Source organism: Columba livia, chromosome 1, assembly GCF_036013475.1.
Source record: "Columba livia isolate bColLiv1 breed racing homer chromosome 1, bColLiv1.pat.W.v2, whole genome shotgun sequence".
NCBI lineage: Eukaryota > Metazoa > Chordata > Aves > Columbiformes > Columbidae > Columba > Columba livia.
The window spans coordinates 128,814,626-128,833,571 of record NC_088602.1 but is presented as its reverse complement, the minus strand read 5'-3'; the positions used below and the strand labels follow the sequence as shown (position 1 = coordinate 128,833,571).

Below are 18,946 nucleotides of genomic sequence, written 5' to 3'. Positions count from 1 at the left end.
CCCAATGTGCCCCCCTTCTTCCCTTTCAATTACGTTACTTGTGCCCTTCTTTGATTTTAGCTGAAACGTATATCAACAAAACATACATAACAAAAACTCTAAAAATAATATTTTAAAAAAAAATCTCAGAACCGGTGTGCTTGCAAGCAAAGCTGCATACCTGTGAATTCTACGTGTACGCAGAGCCCCTCCCATTCCTTTATGAGAAAGACAATAATCCCGCCCCCGCCTCGCCTCGCCTCCTTGGCCCCTGCACGGCATCTCGCAGTCCCACGTGCGGCGGGAGGGCGTTGCGGGGCGGGGCCAGCACGCACTGACGGGCCGCGGGAGAGGCACCGCCCCGGGGGCAGAGGCCAGGCAGGAATATAGGCAAAACCTTTTCCGCGCTGCGAACTCGCCCCGCCCAGCACCCGCCTTGAAGCAGGAGCGACTGCGCATGCGCGCAAGCGCCCCAGTGTGCGTGGTATCCGACGCTTGTTTTGTTCAGCTTTCGGAAAGGGAGGGGCTGCGGCTTGGGTCTCTGCCGCGTAACTGGTGGAAGCGGGTCTCGCGGTTTTAATCGCTGGGGCCGTCGGGAAGAAACGCGGGCGCGCGCGGCGTAGCAGCGAGGGGTGAGTGGCGGGACGAGCGCGCGCTGCTCGGGCTGTTTGGCGGGAATTGGTCCTGGGAACGCGCATAGCGGCCTGCATCGGCCTGCCGCCGTCGGGCCCTTGCGGCCCTCCTTCTCTGCCCATCGCCGGCTAGGCGAGTGGTGGAGGCCCCTCTGCGCGTTGTCAGGCGACGGCAGCCCGCAGAATCTGTCCGCTTCCTCTTGAGCGGGAAGTTGGGAAGTTGCTCGCTGTTGAGTTGGGCTTTGTTTTACTCTCTTCTGCCAGGATGCTGGTTGCCTGCGGCATGCAGCGATGTCACCAGGAAGCTCTAAAGAAGAACCGGGTGATGCTGGCAAAGCAGCTGGTTTTGAAAGAATTGATGGAGCACATGATAGAGAAGGACATCATCACCACGGAGATGATGGAAATGATACAGGTATGCAGGTTATACTCAACTGTACCATGAATTTTATTCCTAGTTAAGGTGAGTGTTGTACTTGGCAGTGGCAGCACAGTAAAACTCATCTGTTTGTTACCAGCATTTTTTAATGTGACTGTTTGCAGAACATACCAAGCAATATGGAGTTTGCTTGCAACATGTAGGGTAACTGTAAGCTGCTTTTGGCAATATGGATTTTGTCGGAGATTTATTAAATTGTTGGCTTGTGTGTTAGTATGTAGTTGCAGCATGCTGTGCTTTGAAAGTCAGGTGGTATCCTCCAGTCTTTTGTTGTCATTTTGTTGTCATTTGTCAAAGTAGGAATAATACCTACTTCCAGAATAATACTGTGAAAGTAAGTGAAGCACCATATTATAAACTAGGTTGTTGTGGCACTTGTACACCTGTTACTGAAGGAATTTGTATTTCAAATATATATTTTGTAGATTGCCTGGAGAACCTTACAGGATCCAAGACTCTCACTCTCAGATAAAAATGCTGTTCACAGGCTTTTGTTACTCATCCTTGAGCAGTGGATACTATGAGAAGTAGTTAGAAATAGCTTGGGATTGCTCCCAAAGGTATGGTAGTGCACTAAAGACTGCAGAATGGAGATATGGCTCTTCAAAGAGAAAGCAAACTGGAAAGGTAATTACTGAAGATGCACATCAAATGCATCTCAAGATTCAAATAAGCAAACAAGGGTCTTTTTAGTCCCTTAGTAAGGCTGATGGTCCTGTCATAAGAACAGATGCTGAAAAATAGAATTATGAGATATTTGCTGGGCACTAGTGCAGCAGGTATGAACCTGAGACTGATAAGATTTTTGAAAGCAACAAGGAAATAACTTCTTGATTAATTTTGACTCATGTGTGTCAAAGATAATGTGAAATTCCTCATGGGACCTGTCAAGGATACTTGTGCTAAATTGTAGAGACACAGGCAGTTTTACCTGAAATAGCTCCAATCCCTAGTGGAAAAGGTCAAAGGTACAGGAAGACAGTGAAAGTCAGAGAAGGAATCAAGAACTTTTTTTACTGGTTTTGGCTGGAATAGAGTTGATTTCTTCATACTAGCTTGTATGGGGCTGTTTTGGATTTGTCATGAAAACTGTGTGGATAACACAGGGATGTTTTAGTTACTGCTTGCACACTGTCAAGGTGCACAAGAAGTTGGGAGGGGACACAGCTGAGACAGCTGACCCCAACTGACCAAAAGGATATCCCAGACCATATGGCATCATGCTCAGCAATAAAGGCTGGGGGAAGAAAAAGAGGGGACATTTGGAGTTATGGTGTTTTTGTCTTCCCAAGTAACCATTATGTGTGATGGAGCCTGGCGTTCCTAGAGATGGCTGAATATGTGCCTGCCCATGGGAAGTAGTGAATTAATTCCTTGCTCTGTTTTACTTGTGTGCACAGCTTTTGCTTTACCTATTAAACCATCTTTACATCATCCTGCAAGTTTTTTCAGTTTTACCCTTGACTGAGGGGCTCCGTGGTTGCAGTCCCATTTCAGACTCTGGAAGGTTTCAAAATGATTCCAAGAGTGAGAGTAAGACACAAACAAGGTCAGATGCCACTAAACAACCTATTTTATTTTTACGCCTAAAGCTAGAATGACAGAGTAAGTGGGAGGCAATTAGGAGGAAAGTTAAGCAAGTGGTAGTTACCGCCAGGGATCCACCAGGGATCCGTCATCCATTGGGTAGCTCTCAGGTTTCAGGCCCTGGTAGTGCTGGCAGTTTGCAGGTCTCGGGTCCTGGTGGTGCAGTGAGTTCGCAGGTCTCGGGTTGTGCCGATATCGGAGTCCAGGTCCCAGTAGTGCTGGCAGTGCTTGAGTCTCAGGTCTGCTGGTCTCAGGTGACAGGTTTTGGTCCTAGTGGTGGATGGCCAGTTGTAATCTGGGTGTTTTGTGGCAGTTGGTGGCAGGTGTTGCCTGAGGACACTGCAGGCCTTGTCCCAGATGTTGGTGGCTGATGCTGCTAGAGTTTTGCTTGAGCTTTACACAAGCTTCAAGCATTCTTTGAGTTTTAGCAGTTCACAGTGATCATGCATTTTCTGCTTTAACTCACTGAATTTAAGCATTTACAGCAGGCCAAATTAAGCGGGCAGTGTAACCAAGCATTTTTCTGTAACAAGCAGGCCTTAAGCCCATTATTTTAGCAAGCAAGCTTCGAGACAATAATTCACAATATCTCAGCCTTCCACACTTATGCTGTGTGTTAAGAACCACCGTCTCTCACACACACACACCACATGCTAAGAGGCATCATCTCTTATAGAAGTCCACTGGGGTTAAATAAGGACGCTGATGAAATATGAGTGGTTAGTAGGGATGTTGAGTTGCTGGCCTGAAGTTAGTCACAAAAATGGGAGGGAGGGAAAGAAAAGAAGAATTTAAATTAGGTAATTTAGAAAGATACCAAAATGAGATTTTTAAAAAATTATACGCACTTTTAAGAAAGAATAATGAAAAAAATGTGTTTACTGTATAGTGGAGATGATGTAAATATAATTAAGTAGATGAAGGCCCAGATGAGAGGGATTTCAAACACAGAGCAAAAATCGTAGTGGAAAGCAAGTGGGACAGTGGATACATATGTTTTTAGAATGAAGTAAAAAATCCGCTTCATTAATGCCTTCTTGTCAGAGCATCAGGTATTCTTCCAGAGCTCTGGGATGGACCTTCAAAATAGCAGATATGACAGCAAGAGCTTTCTCTTGCTTTTTAAACAAGGTGAATGCTCTGTCAAATAATCAAAGACTATCAGATCGTGTAGATACTGAGATCTAAATGCTCTTTGTTGATACCAGTATATGGAGCTGGTTATCTTTTATGAACTAATGGAGAAGTGTTATCAGGAGAAAGGGCCAAGTATTTTCATACTTCTGGAAAGGCACAGGCGAGATATTTCTGTATGCACTTCTAGTCAACAGTGTTCTGAAAGTTGAGGTTTCCATGGATATAAGAAACAGTACTTGCATTGTCAAGGTGAAAAGGCCATTTATTAGGAGGTTGAAAGAAGGTGGCTTGTTTACTATAGCAAATGGAGACTGATTTATAGAAAGAAGTTTGATAAATAAGGGAAAGGACAGGAGAACAGTGAAGTCAAGGGACATTGTTGATACAAAAATAAATGCTAGTAGTCAGTCATGAATGAACATATATCTGAAATTTCAGAATAGGTTCATAAGCATTGGATCAACAAAATTCTGCAGTAGCCTTCCAATGTGATGAGACAACAGCCAAACTGTTTTTAACACCAAGCTTGATACATTTTGTAAAGGAAACCAAACCATGTAAAATGTTCTGTACCAGAGGATTTACACATCTGACTCAATGCTTTTTTTTTTTCTGATTTTCCTGTGATTGCTAACATAGTCTTAGTCTTTGGTTCTGTGTAACTCAGCTTTTCTTATCCATGAGAAGGAGAGATCTTGGAGCTAAGTGGTAATTAAAAATATATAGGATGAATTCCATGGAGTTTACAAAATTTATATTTGATACCTAGTGTTTTAGTACATGATGTTTTGGTGTGTTTTAGATTTCACAGGGAAGGCTATTTGTTGGTAAGTGTCCTGTTAATATTCTAACAATTAGAACTATCTGAGAATCTTTTACAGATACATACATTTCATTTTTGATTGTTACTTTTTCGCATACACTACTGTATATTGTTTCATTGATCTAAATGTTACAGTCTATACATATGTAGCATCTTTTCAGAATTCACTCCCTAAAATAAGTATTTTACTGAAACTTTTCTTAGGCTTTGTGTTATTTGTGCGTGAGACAATAAACCATTGGGCAGTAGCGGAAACATGTTCTGGACTTTGTGCATTTAGTCAGGGGAAATAGATACTATTAGAACAGTAACTGGAAGTAGAAGTTTAGAGAGAAGAGGGTATATTACTCTGATTGTGTATGAGTTGTTGACTTGCTATGTTGTCATATACTCTCCCCATTGTGCTAATAGGAAGAGATGAGTGGGAAAAGCTATAAAAGTGGATCTAGTACAGCTAAGCACAGTTATGAAACGTTTACATGAAGGAAAAAAGTTGAGTTGTTCTGAAGTTTCGTTCAATATTGATTGCATTGAAGTGCTAAATTTGAGTGTGCATTTTTTTTTCTCTGGGTCTAGGCCAAGTCAGGGAGCTTCAGCCAAAATGTGGAATTCCTCAATTTGCTCCCCAAGAGAGGCCCTAATGCCTTCACAGCCTTCTGCGAAGCTCTACGAGAAACCAAACAGCAGCATCTGGAGGCAATGATCTTGAAGACAACATCCAACCTAAGCAATGGGATTGCAAGGGTACAACAGTTTTAAAAAAGTAAAATGGATATACTGCATTTCAGATTGGGTTTGTGCACTAAGTGATCTTTTTCAAACGGGGAAAAAAATAATTGTTTACAATGGACAGGATGAGTTTTTGTTGCAAATTGGAACTTAGAGTAGCCTTAGTAAAAGCAGAGGGGAAGAAATTTGGGAACAAGAGAATTTTTACAGAGAATCACAGGATGGTAGAGGTTGGAAGAGACCTCAGGAAGTCATGTGGCACAACTCCCCTGCTCAAGCAGGGTCATCTTAAGGAAATCGCCCAGAATCACATCCATATGACTTCTGAATATCTCCAAGGATGCATCCTCATGGATTCATCCATGGAGGATTAATATCTCCATGGGTAACCTCCTCCAGTACTTGGTCACCCTCACAGAGAAAAACTGTTTCCTGATATTCAGAGGGAGCCTCCTGTTTTTCAGTTTGTGCCCTTTGCTTCTTGTCCTGCTACTGGGCCTGGCTCTGTCCTCTTTTCACCCAGGTGTTTATGTAGAGATTCCCCTATATGAGATCCCCCTGAACCTTCTCTTCTGCAGGCTGAACAGTCCCAACCAAAACTCCCCTGGCTGCACCCCAGCGAGAATGAGACCGGGACCTGAAACCCCAACTCCTTAAATCTGAAGCATGACACTAATGGCATGAAATATTCTTATTGATCAGTCTGAATGTCAGTCAAGCTCTGCCCCATCCATGCCCCCCTTCCTTGATATCTCACACCTGTGGGCAGAGCATTCAGAATGTCCTTGGCTCTCAGACCAGAGCGATTAAAAACATTAGCTCTGTCCTGGGGTGTTATCTTCTTGTTCTCAAACTAAGTCCAAATAATGACTGTGCTAGCTATGAAAAAGAAGTGTTTGTAACTGCATGAAGAAAATTAAGTCATTTCCAGTCTGACCTGCACACATTGATAGAAGTGGTGCTGCTGTCCTGGCATGATGTTCCGTTTGGATGTGAATAATAATACTCTTTTTAAAGTCATGTATTGGCATATGTAAGTACATGTATCTTTGTTGCATGATAGCTGGTTTATGCTTCTCTTTTTCGTGGATTTGTTGGTTATCTTGTAGCTTGAGTGCTGTTCTGGATCAAATCTTCCATTCTCTACCAGTGAATCCTGTAATTCAAAGAGACCATGCTGGATTGGTGAGTCACACTTGACATTGTGAATACTTGATTGGCCATCTAGTTGTTTGCTTCTAATTTCTCTAATACTCAATTCATAAGCTTGCTGCAGCTTTGTCCATCCCAGGAATACAGACTCAACAGTGAACTGACTGTATTCTGATCAGATGCAGGAGGCAGAATTAGGCTAGAAAATGAAAGTGAAATAGCATATTGAAAGAGAGAATCCAGTCAGTTTCTAGTCAGCTTCATTTATTTATACAGGAATTTTTGTCGCCCAAACAATACATCAGTAAAATTGGATATTTTCAAATATTTTCTTCTTTCTTAAAATTTGTGGTAGAGTTTAATTGAACTGGAGCTGTGTAAAGATAATGATTTTGGCCAGAATTTCTTAACTTAGTCTTCCTTCTTAGCAAATAAATTTAAGTACATGGCCTTATATATATTACATGGGCCCAACATAGATTTCTGTAGCTTTTGTTAAGTGCAGCAAATTAGCTTTTCTTTAGCAAGCATCTGTGACTTAGATCAGGGAACTAGTTGTTGGGATGGATCTTCCTGCTAGTCTTTATTTTGCCTCTGGTAATTCCTGAAGTACTCATGTTCTGTAATCTTAGGTTTAACTGTATGCTGGTTAGTAGGAGTGCTCTCTGGTGTTAAAGAACAAGTATCTAGATTTTGAAGGCCTTTTTTTTTATTATCTTTTTTTATTTAGGTGCAAAGGTTTTATGTTTGGGTTGTTCTGGGTTTTAGAACATGCGTTCTCTAACCAGGAGAGCCATGTCTCAGAAGGTGAAAAAATATTTCAATGGAAGTAATATCATAAGCTACTTTTCTTCGGGACAGGGCAGTAAGTGTTGGTCTGCAAATGATGAATAGTTGATTATCATTCCCCTTATCTGCTGTTATCCAGAGGAAAGGGTTATTCAGAGGCAGATGACAAAAAAGGGCGTTGCACTTTATGTAAGTTAGAAACATCTAGTTTGATTGCTTATGCATGTGTTCAGCAAAAAATAAATAATTGTATCCAGTGATCATGGGAGGCCTTAAATGAAAGGAAAACCATTATTCTATTTGAGTATTTCTAGCAATGGTTTGTCAACCTAACTGTGAAAGGAATAACATACTGTTCAAAATGACAGCACTCATCTCTAAGTTTAGATGAGAATTCTGCTTTCATAGTCTTGAACTAAATTTACTAGGCCTTAGGTAAGGCTAACTCACATATAAGACAAAAAAAAAGTAGCCCATTAAAATAATAAAAAATAAGCATGTAATTCTAGTACCTTTGATCTTTTTCTGCTATATTTCGTTCTATGATGAAGAAGAATTTTTAGAGGTGTGAATAGTATACTACAGGAGTATGCCTAAGACCATGTACTTCAGAGTTTGCCAGTTACTACCTTAGTGGAGAGGCTTTGTAGCTGGAATTTTTTATTGTTACTGATATGTTTATTTGCACAGAACCAATGGAACATTCCTTGGATAATAGAGATGGTCCCCTGGTTCCTTCAGTGAAGCACTGCACTCCTGAATTTTATCATAATCATCAGCACTTGGTAAGTAGTTGGCAGAGAAAATCTCCTTAAGATGTGAAAAATATGAGGTGTTTGTATATATCAATGGAGCACATGCTACTTAAAACTGAGCCAAAATGCATGCTGCATTAGAATCAAGATCAGTGGTGTGCTATCTGTGTAACTAAAAAGTGTCACCAGTGTTGTTTGATTTGATGTAGTTCTTGTTTGCAAGTGTCAAGAAATTCTGAGAAGTTCTGTAACTCTATGCAAATCTCTGTCTCTGGTTTTTGTTCATGAAGAGCTTTGTGAAATGTCTTCTGTTCTATTGCTCTGTGTAGGCTATCAGTATTATTGTGTCTTATTTGTCTGCATCCTCATCTCCTTCAGTGTGATGACACAACTTTCAAATGACTGTAATATGCTAGAACTGTGTTTCAAATAGTAGTCACAGCCTTGGCTGTTGTAATTGCTACCTGTACCTGGAAGAGTATCTCCTTAGGTTCAAGAAAAAGGTCAGGATTCTGTGCTGGGTAGCACTGGTTAGAATAGCCTGAGTTTCTAATCTTCTGCAGCATTTGAAGTTATGTAGGTAGACTAATTATTTTTTGTTTATTCTGTTTGTAAAGCATAGCTTCTGTTGGAGTGGGCTTAAAGGAAAAGAAAAAAATCCTTTCTTGTATACTTTACAAGGGTCACACAATGTGCTAATGCTGGACACTCAGTCACAGGCTCTATGTACAGCGAAACAGATATTTTGTTTTAACTGTCTATTGGAGAGATCTAATTAGGCAGCATCAGTGTGAGTTTGACTTGACTCCTTTTACATCTATGCTTCGATACACCCTATTTGATATGCTCCTTTGGCATTAAATTTCACTTCCAATTTACAGCAGTGTTAGTAAGTGATTTGTTGCTGTTAGAGTGGGAGAGGCAGAGAGAGAACTTAATTTGAAGACACCCCTCTTAAACTAGTTCTTTCCCTGATAACCTTTTTTTGCCACATGGGTAACTTTTGGGATCAGTCACTGACAGTCCTTTGCTGTTACAATTGCACTCATGCTATTTTACATCTGTGTTCCCAACAGCAATTAAGAAATGTTAGCTAGGTTTTACATAGTGTTGTCCTAAGGCCTTTGTTGGGGATGATGGAAATACGTGTGGCCATGTTGGGGTGAGAGTGGGGAAAAGGAAAAAAGTTAGCAAGATCTAATTCACAGTTTGAAATGTATAAGCTCTGTTTACTTTAAAATGATAAGGCAAGCTAGTGTAGCATCTTAATAATAGTGTTGTAGGATCATCAGTTGTGAAGACTTGCAAATGCACTTAGTTGTCTTTTGCATCCTTTGCAATTCAAACATTTGTTTTATGTATTAAAAAAACACAAGTAAACAAAACCAAACAACCTCTAAAAATCTGACCTCAAGAAATCCTGCGCATCATATATCAAGCTGATACGTAGGGATTACTGTTCTAGTCTAACACTCTGTTATTTCCGTGTGTAGTCTAAAGTTACCTATTTAAAATCTTCTTTTCAGGCATATAAACTGATAACAGAGCCTCGGGGCTTAGCGCTTATTCTCAGCAATGTCCATTTCAGCAGTGAGAAGGACTTGGAGTATCGTGCAGGGGGGGATGTGGACTGTACTTCCCTGGAGATGCTTTTCAAGAATCTTGGGTATCAAGTGACTGTCTTTCATGATCTAACTGCACAGGTAAGGGGGATGGATCCTAGTACTTCACAGCCAGTACAACTGAGAGTTTGTAACTGTTCCATAAACATCTTAAGATGTTCTCTTGGATATAACTAAGCTTAAACAGGAGGATGTGAATGGTCACTTAGGAATAAAAAATAAGGCTAAATGGGATGATATCTGCTTGCATTCTGACAAGTATGAAGAAGCTTGGAAGGCAGAGGACTTACCATAGAAAGTAGAATCACAGAGAACCACAAGGGATGCTACTCTAGTCTGACCTCTTGTAGTATAATACAAGGGGCAAGAATTTCTTGACCACACCTGGCATGTGTGTTAAAACCACACATGAATAAATCTCCAGTTTACTCTAGATAGGTTTTTCTGGTATTCTGCTATCCTAAAAGTTAAACTTTGCAAATATTTGACGTAGACTTTGTAAATGCAAGTGGTGGTTTTTGTGTCCTTTCACTGATGGAGTCAATTGCTATCCTGTTTATCAGTCTCCCACTATCTGTTCAGTTAAGTTCTGCTCTTTCAGTCTTTGCTTTGCTCAAGTAGTGGCTGTGCTTCACTTTTGGGAAATTGGTAATGTTCCATGACTGACTGAATCAAGCCACTGTCTTTCTCTATGAATGGCGATTGCTGCCCTGTCCAGCCTCATTTGTTCTTATTCCTTTTAAATCCATATGAAAACAAGTGGTATAGAACCTGTTAAAGCATGTTTTGTTCAAGAAGGCAGCTTTTTGCAACATTAGTAATAGGACTTTTGCAGCTGCCATGTTGTCAGTTTCTAAAGCTTTCGACTTGTAAATTGCTGTTGTGTTTTCATCATAGTGTTTGGAGTACAAGTACAACTGATAAGGTGCTCTGATGTCTCAGCCAGACTTAAGTGTTAGTGTAAAATCTCTATAATATGAGTTGGTTTCTTCTGTGTTGAATCCATGTGTACCAACTCAGATACTTGCTGCATCCCCCTACTGAGCGGTATAGAAATGTAGATATCCTAAGTGAACGGTACTTCGTGATGTTATGGTTAGGACTGAATATTACATAAAAGAACAAGAACATTTTGCTGTTGTTTTTATGGAACATGTCCTGTAAATTTGATGTGTGTAAGGCTTATTTCATAACAGGAGGGCCATTTGTGTTTTTCCCTGTGTATTGACCCCCTTTCCCTGTGCAAGTCTGGAAAGCATTACACATTTTTTTTTTTCCTCTTCTAGGAGATGCAGAATGCATTGGAGAGATTCTCTAAACTGCCAGATCATCAGGATGTGGATTCATGTATTGTAGCTCTACTTTCCCACGGTGTAGAAGGTGGGGCTTATGGCAGTGATGGCAAACTACTACAGGTATATTGCTTTGTTCTCATGTGTTGTGGGTTTTCTCTTGGAAGGTAACAATGGAAAGAGGGGAAGAAAAGTTTCTTTTTAAAAAAATGAAGTGATGGGAGACTGAGGATGCACATTTTTTAAGATGGCAAAAATAAGGGCTTGTGGGAAGAAAGGGGCAGGAGGCTGTCCATGAGAGGTCTGTAAGATAAAGAATGACATAGAAATAGGGCAAGTGGGGGAAGCTATTTAATTCTCTTTTTCCTGTACAAGTATGAGGTAGAGTGCTTGAACTCTGACTAGTAGGAGCTAGGGGTGAAGGTGGGAAAGGGATGTGTTTGTCACACAGTGAGTTTGAAGATAAAGGAGAAAATACCAAGATTAGTGAGGTAATAGCCAAAATGAAGGGAAGCAAGGTGAGGCTAGGTGTGGCTCATAGAAGGCTGCAGTGAAGATTATTTACCGTCTTCTCTCAGTTGCAGGAGGCTTTCCGTCTCTTTGATAATGCAAACTGTCCGAATCTCCAGAATAAGCCCAAGATGTTCTTCATTCAAGCTTGCCGGGGAGGTGAGTGCCCAAATACTAAAGGCCATGTATTTGACATGTCATTGAGTCTCATTTTACACACCCTCACATTCAACTTGCTGTCAACTCTCCTCTTTGCTTCTCTCAGGTGTAAGTGGGACTCATATTCACCTCCCTCTGCCCTGCTGCTGCTGCTACTGCATCTGTTGCTCTGTAAGTGTCTTTTGCTCTGCATGAGGTGTGTGCATTGACTTGCAGACCCCAGAGCACCTTAGTGATACAAAGCTCTATCATATCCCACTAGTATATAGAGGCTTTTTCTTGCTATGCCTGCAGTAAGGGGAGTGGGGCATATGGCGCATCAAATTGCAGCACAGCATGGAGTGGTACACTAGCACTGGAGTCGTGTCTGAGGTCCTGTCTTTTTCTTGGTCCTGGATGTGTTGTGTCTCATGTGTTGTCTCTCAAGCTGTCAAAGTTGGCTCCAGGTTGTGGGTTTTTTTTCCTTTATCCTGCTAAATGACGTTTCCTTATGCCTGTTGTAGAAACAGTATTCTTTTCTTGTTTCTCCTAGGTTGAATCTTTTCCCACTCTTTCCTTTTTTTTTTTTATTTTTTTTTAATTCTGCTATTTGCTTTCCCTCCTTTTGTAACTATGTCTGTAACTACCTACCTTTCAAATCTGCTAATGACCAGTTTTTTCCATAAAGTGTCTGGCCTTTGAGGTTGCTGGGAAACTGCAGATACTCCAAAGTGAAGTTCTGTCTTAGAAAGCATTGTTTTTTCCCTTGTGATAAAGAAATGTTTCTAGCGTTTATGCTTTCCCCCCTTTTCCCTTGTTCTTTCCAACCGTCTCCCTTCTTTTTCATTTTTACCTGAGCTTTATAGTTTGTCCTCTAGCCAAGAAAATGTTTCATTCATTTGTTATCTACTTGTGTGTAATTCCAATGCAGAGAAAAATCTGAAGTGTACCTGAAATATTCTGAGTATCAAAAATATTTGATCCTTCTAAGCATTTGGAAATATTGTAATGTGCATGTGTACAATATAAATTGAATGTGATTGCTTTCCTTTACATTATTGAGCCTTTAGATACTCTTGAACAAATGTGAGTACACAAACTCATAACAGTCTGGAAATAGGTGTAATAACCCAGAATTGGCAGCTGACATAATTAGGTAATTAGGTTTATTTGACTGTAATGTTACCAAAATGGGTCTGTTCACATCAACAAGTCAGGATTGCCCTTCTGATTACCAAGAAGGTTTCAATTAAGAAAGCTATGCAAAATGCTGCAGAATTGGAAGGGATAGTGCAATAGGCAAAGGATTGAGACTTCAGCAACTGAAAGAGAAAAATCTATTCAGTTAAAAAAAAAAAAAAAAGTCATAGAAAGTAGAAAGGGTTGGTTTGGGAAGGACCTTAAAGATCATCTGGTTCCAATGCCCCTGCCATGGGCAGGGACACCTTCCACTAGGCCAGGTTGCTCAAAGCACCATCCAGCTTGTCCTTGGACACTTCCACATGGATGTGGCATCCACAGCTTCTCTGGGCAACTTGTTCCAGTGCCTCACCACTGTCATAGTGAAGTATTTCTTTAATCTACACCTCCCCTCTTTCAGTTTAAAGCTATTACCTCTTGTCCTATCACTTGTTCTATCCTACCCCTTGCAAAAAGTCCCTCTCTAGCTGTTTTGTAGGCCTCCTTTAGGTACTGGGAGGCTCTTATAAGGTTTACGCAGAGCCTTCTCTTCTCCAGGCTGAACAACCCCAACTCCCTAAGCCTGTTTTCATAGGAGAGGTGTTCCAGCCCTCTGATCATCTTCATGGCTCCATTCTGGATTCATTCCAGTAGCTCCATGTCCCTCTTATCTTGGATGCCCCAGAGCTGGAGTCAGTATTCCAGGTGGGGTGTTGTTAGAGCAGAGGAGAGGGGGAGAATCACCTCCCCTGGTCTGCTGGTCATGCTTCTTTTTATGCATCTGAGGATACGGTTGGCTTTCTGGGCTGCAGGGGTACATTGCTGGATCATGTTAAGCTTCTCATCAACCAACTCTCCCAAGTCCTTCTCCTCAGGGCTGCTCTCAGTCAGTTTTCTGCTCAGGCTGTACTTGTGCTTGGGTTTGCCCCGACCCGTTTGCAGGACCTCGCACTTGGCCTTGTAGAGCTGAAAAAGCATAAATTCGTCTTTTTTAATGTCTCTTTTAAACCTTGAGTAATAGTTGAAGCGGAAAGCTACTTACAAAGTAATTGAGCTGCCAACAGAATATGTGTACCTTTTCATGTTAGCATTCAAATGTTAGACTAGCCAATACATTTTCTTTTAAAGTAGCATTTAAAAGACTGTATAAATAGTGTGGACAACTTTAGATTAGTAATCAATCTCTTCAGGCATGCAAGGTAGCTGGAAACAGTTGAAACAAAATGAGAAATGCATAGGTTATTCTTTTTCTCTAAGTTTATGTGGTAAAGCTTTTCTATCTTCTATTAATGACACATTAAAAATGTAGATAAAGAAGAGTTGGTACGGTTCACTTAATTTCCAAAGGGCCTTCGGCAGGAGTCTACTAAAGAATCGAAGTAGTCCACTTGCTGTCCTTGGATCAAGAACCAGCGACAACAGAAAGCAATAGGAAAAGAAAAATAGTCAGATTTCACTATGACACAAAATGAGACTTTGAAGCTGTGTTTGATATAGTAGTTTATCCAGAAAAGTGGAGAACTTTGGTAAATAATGACAAATAGGTAGTCAGCCATTATTTAAATCAATTGAGAAAAGAATGATCTGGAAGCCTCAGTAAAATTTAAGAGGCTGGATCAAACTGAGTGGCAGTTATTGGTGATATAAATTAGAGGTTAAGTATATAGAAGAATATCTTGATATGGTTAGTGCTCTACACATTTTTGTTTTGTTGGTAAGTTGACTAGAGTGATGTTTGAAGACATGCATGAGGAAGACATCTCATTCTGAAGCTTTAATTAAACAGGTTTTGACTTTATATATTATGGGATGATAACAGTGAGAATAATTTAGCTTGACTGTAAAGTTACCTGAGTTTTACCTGAAATAACAGACACTGTGAACAGTACTCTAAATTTTTAAAAATATATAGAACTAAAAGATTTTGGAGAAGTGTAATAAAAGTAATTTTAAAAGTGTGGTTAAAAAAAGAAAAAATTGCATTGCTACCTGAAAGAGATGGAAGTACCCATGAAATTTTGAGCTATGGAGCCTTAATTATAGGCCTGTCAGACAATTGCACCTCTCCCACTGCCACTTTCATTTTTGGACGAAAATAACAACATTGCTGACTTATGAAGTGACCATTTCCTGTGTATAATTATGAGATGCCACCAGTGCCACTGCCTGTGAAAGCATTAGAAATCCAAATGCATTTCTTAGACACAACCTAGCAACAAAAACCTAGAGCCATCATAACAGGAAGGCCTCTGAAGGGATGCTTATGCCTCCAAAGACTACAATCTGACCCATGCTGTTAAGGAAGTCAGTAAAACAGTAGCTTCTCATCTTGCAACAAAGGAACAGAAGGGCAAAATCAGGTAGAAATCCTGTAAAATGTAGTTATATTTTTCATACAACATAGCTAGACTATTAAGCTATTGCCATTAAGCAGTTAGTCTAAATTGCAATGGAAACTCTGCATCGTGTAAACAACCAATAGAGAACATCTCCACCTGTCATAATACATACTACAAAGGACATTAAATGTTCTATAGGTTTTAAACCAGTTTTCCTGTACTCATGTTTGGGGTCAAATTATTTTGTATGTTACTATTGCACAATTTATGCTTTTAATTAAAACAAGTGGGATTTTAGTCAGGATTTAGAACTAGGTGAGATACTTGGTCTGTTTTTTCTTGATGTCTTGGAGGTACACCTTAGCAGCAAAATTGATAGCTCTCACTCAGTTCTGCAATAGATACATTGTTAGCATTGCAAACTAGACTAGACATTTTTGAACATTTCTGTGATTCGTGAAGGTGGAGGCCAGAAACTTTTAGGGCTAGGCATCAAATCTGTCCGTACATGGTTAAGAACTATCAGAAGCTTCATTGCTTTCTGATTATCCCATGACATGCATAGGAAAGGAGAGGGGAAAAACAAAATCAGTCATGATGTGGACTAACAGTCACATTAGGCTGAGCAGTTTCAGTACTTGTTGGTATCTGCATTAGTTTCTGCAGAACTTTCAGGTGAGTTTAAATAACAGCTGATAAAGCTTAAAGTTCATGATTCATTGAAAAGCTTTCTGCATGACAGCAATTGTGGCATTACTGACCAGAGCAGTAATTCAGGATGATTTTTCTTTTTTTTCCCACCCCCTCACCCCTTCCAGATAAGACAGACCGGGGAGTGGATCAAAGAGATGGGAAAGAATGGTCAGATTCCCCAGGTTGTGAGGAAAGTGATGCAAACAAGGAAGAAAATCTCAAGCTGCGCCTGCCTACATGCTCTGATATGATCTGTGGATATGCTTGTCTGAAAGGTACTGGAGAGAGGCCCTAATAGTCAGGGCATAAGGAAGTTTTATGTGTCTATGTTTCCCAGAAACTTGATAATACATGTTTTCTTCTCAGGCACTGCAGCCATGCGAAACACCAAGCGTGGATCCTGGTATATTGAGGCTCTCACCTCTGTGTTTGCAGAGGACTCCCGAGACACTCATGTGGCTGACATGTTGGTGAAGGTGAGCTGGAGCATCTTTGCTCTCCCATACTTACCTGGTTTCTGAAGTGCCTTCCAGTGCTTCAAATTGCTTGCAGTAATCTACTATTAAAGCAGTTGTTCTTGCCTTGCTTGTTGCAAAAATATTACTTCTTTCCCTGTTTTTACATATATGTTTATATACAGTTCTACAGCACTGTAACCGAAGTCAAAATGTTGTTTCTTTTACTCCTTCCATTTCCTTGTGTGATTTCATGGTGAATTTATGAGGATTAGTCTGGCTTGCCAAGAATTATTTTTCTATAGAAATAGCATTTGGTTTTTTTTTCCAAGTAGATTCATTCCCTGAACTGGCTCACCAAATAGCTGCACAAGCACTTACATAAGATTAAGAAAATGGGCAAGAGGGAGTGAAGACAGCTATGTGACCACAACAACTTGAGCTGCTGTGGAACTGAACCCTAGTTCTTTATCCTTATAATTTAGAAAGACAATAGATAGGGCACTACTTAATAAGTTAAACAGAATAATTTGTGAGTACAGAAAGCAATGACATTTTTCTTACTTCTGTCTTCTTAATCCTTCCAGTCATTTTTTTTTTTTTTTTTTTTTTCCAATCTCACATCTAGGTGAATAGGCAAATCAAGCAACGAGAAGGTTATGCCCCGGGCACAGAATTTCACCGCTGCAAAGAAATGTCAGAATATTGTAGCACACTCTGTCGGGACCTTTACCTTTATCCTGGCTATCAAGCAGGAAAATAACCTGCCAGCTCTGTTGGAAGAGAGATACTCCCAAAGCTGAACTTTGAGTATGGATGTAGAATTTTCATTCTTATGGGCTGTGACATCAGATGCTCAAGCAATGAATGCTTTTTTATACCTGGCCAGTCCGATTCTTGATGTCTCTTTCTAAAATAATCTGGCAACTCTCTTTGTAATCTGATACAGTTCAGGGTTTAAAATTCCAATATCCTCACTCATTCCATATGTATAGACATTGAGGATCAGCACTGGAACTGGGAAGAAGTGGGAACATCCTTTGGAAGGAGACATAAGGACATCAGTAAGCTAAGTGAATGTGAAAAGGCAAACAGACTATTCATAGAATTTTTTAAATGTTAAGCCTCTCTGAAAGGAAAGTTATTTATAAAATACTACTTATCTTATGCTTGTATTTAAAAATTTTTTAATACTTTCTGCCTGATTCTTCAGTCAGGACAGCCAGCTCCTGTGCATGTTAGGAAAGGGTTTCTTTATGAAGGAGAATCCTTCCCCTGTCTAAAATGGAAGGTTATTTTGAGTACTTGACACTTCCCTGTCCATCTCGATCACTTGAAAGTCTCTTTTTGCACATTCCTTCTGTAGCCAAGTTAAGAGAACTATAAGACATCCCAGGTTATCAGAAAACAGAGATCCAGAATTTCTCATGTAGGCAAATAAGCCTTCATGAACTGCCCCAGAAACGGGTTTGAATCTAGAAATTCTAGATTAGCTTCCTTTAGTTTCAAGACTGAACAACTGCGTAGAATATTACATTTGAGGAATTTGTTTGCCACGGTATCTGTGTGTCTCAACAGGCATAGCATTCAATCCACCAGCTTCTCAGGAGTCTATAAATTGCTCTGTACAACTGAATCCCTGAAACCCTTCAGCCTTGTACAAAAGGATCTTTTGTGTTTTGTTAAATTAACAAAAATATTCAAGGCAGCTCTTTACAGTCTAAGTGTGTTGCTTGGATTATTTATCACTGCAGTTTGTTTCCCTTTTAAATGAAAAGGAAGAGTTTCACCTTATTACCCTGTTACGTGAGTTTTCTTTCTCAGCCACGGTCATTTAAAGCTAGCTAATGTTGTTTGCAAAGTGTCATTTCAGTTGGTCAATAAGAAATGTTGTGGCATAATCAATCACTTTTTAATATTTTCTGCACAGCCTCTTTATGTTGTAATTTGTTTCTTGCTTGTGTCCAGGAGATGGGAATTTTTCTCCTTTTGTGGTAGAGCCTAAACCCTGGTATACTGGGTTATACATGGACTACAGGCTGTTCACTTGAGTCTCAATCTTCTCGATTTTGTAGCAGTAAGTTGGTATAGTTTCTGGCTTACTCTTTTTATGTAAGTGTGGCTTTTAAAAACTTTTTTTCAGCATAAATTATGAATAGGAAGCACAAAGGGATATGGAGGGAGACTGGAAAATTAGACATGAGCTTTTTTTTATTGTTCTGCCTAGGAAAATGAAGGCTGTGTTTCGTCCAGCTGACAAAAGTGCATCAATAACACACATCTTGAACTTCTCTTAGACACAACATGTGATAAACAGAACAAGGATTATACTTGCCAATTGGTGCCTTACTCTAAAGTTTGAAATACCATTTTAAGGGCTATTGTACCTCCCTGGAGTATAACCAATTTCTTTGTGAGTGCTCCCTCTTTGAAATGGTGCAATATTTTACAGATACATATATTGATGAAGCAGTCCACCGTGATGGATTAGATTACATCAAGTTGCATTATCACTGCCAATTTTGTATATACCTATTGTATACTTGTATTTTACTGCCTTGAGGTGTCAAAATAAAGAATTACTGTTTGTTTGATCTGTGCAGTATCTTCAATTTGGAGAGTTATACCTCTGTGCAGAAATGGAACTTCTATATAAAGAGAATTCTGCATAATTTCTAGAGAGCATCTCCCAGAGA

At 40.0% G+C, this 18,946-nt stretch overlaps 2 protein-coding genes across 26 annotated transcripts in view; one reads left to right on the top strand and one right to left on the bottom strand.

Moving 5' to 3' along the window:
• Positions 1-295, bottom strand: part of LOC102086227 (rap1 GTPase-activating protein 1) — an 82,491-nt gene extending 82,196 nt beyond the window's left edge. For 20 of the 21 annotated variants that reach the window (XM_065028422.1, XM_065028414.1, XM_065028429.1 and 17 more), the window contains exon 1: positions 161-290. In XM_065028422.1, coding sequence (XP_064884494.1) covers positions 161-261 — 101 coding nt within the window. In that variant the 5' untranslated portion in view covers positions 262-290. Of the gene's footprint in view, positions 1-160 lie in introns of all 21 variants that reach the window. The other variant, XM_065028444.1, reaches the window with a different exon arrangement.
• Positions 238-18,844, top strand: CASP2 (caspase 2). 5 transcript variants are annotated; one of them, XR_010465895.1, is made up of 12 exons: positions 238-456; positions 876-1,026; positions 5,174-5,341; positions 6,436-6,511; positions 7,958-8,052; positions 9,549-9,725; positions 10,931-11,059; positions 11,515-11,605; positions 11,712-11,776; positions 15,921-16,070; positions 16,162-16,271; positions 16,879-18,844. XR_010465895.1 is itself a non-coding variant. In XM_021292709.2 (11 exons), exons 1-11 carry the CDS (start codon positions 437-439, stop codon positions 17,011-17,013), a joined length of 1,302 nt encoding a protein of 433 aa, XP_021148384.1. In that variant the 5' UTR covers positions 247-436; the 3' UTR covers positions 17,014-18,844. The 5 variants fall into 5 exon arrangements, 3 of the variants coding, with proteins under 3 accessions (XP_021148384.1, XP_021148385.1, XP_005506362.1); XR_010465896.1 differs by having other exon boundaries at positions 423-611; XM_021292709.2 differs by lacking the exon at positions 11,712-11,776 and having other exon boundaries at positions 247-456.
• The last annotated feature ends 102 nt before the right edge of the window (positions 18,845-18,946 follow it).

Excerpts from the sequence above, each read along its gene's own strand:
- CASP2 (XM_021292709.2), top strand. The coding sequence starts at position 437 with ATGCGCGCAAGCGCCCCAGT. Across the intron at positions 6,512-7,957 it reads AAAGAGACCATGCTGGATTG|AACCAATGGAACATTCCTTG; the intron begins GTGAGTCACACT and ends TTATTTGCACAG. Across the intron at positions 16,272-16,878 it reads TGGCTGACATGTTGGTGAAG|GTGAATAGGCAAATCAAGCA; the intron begins GTGAGCTGGAGC and ends TCTCACATCTAG.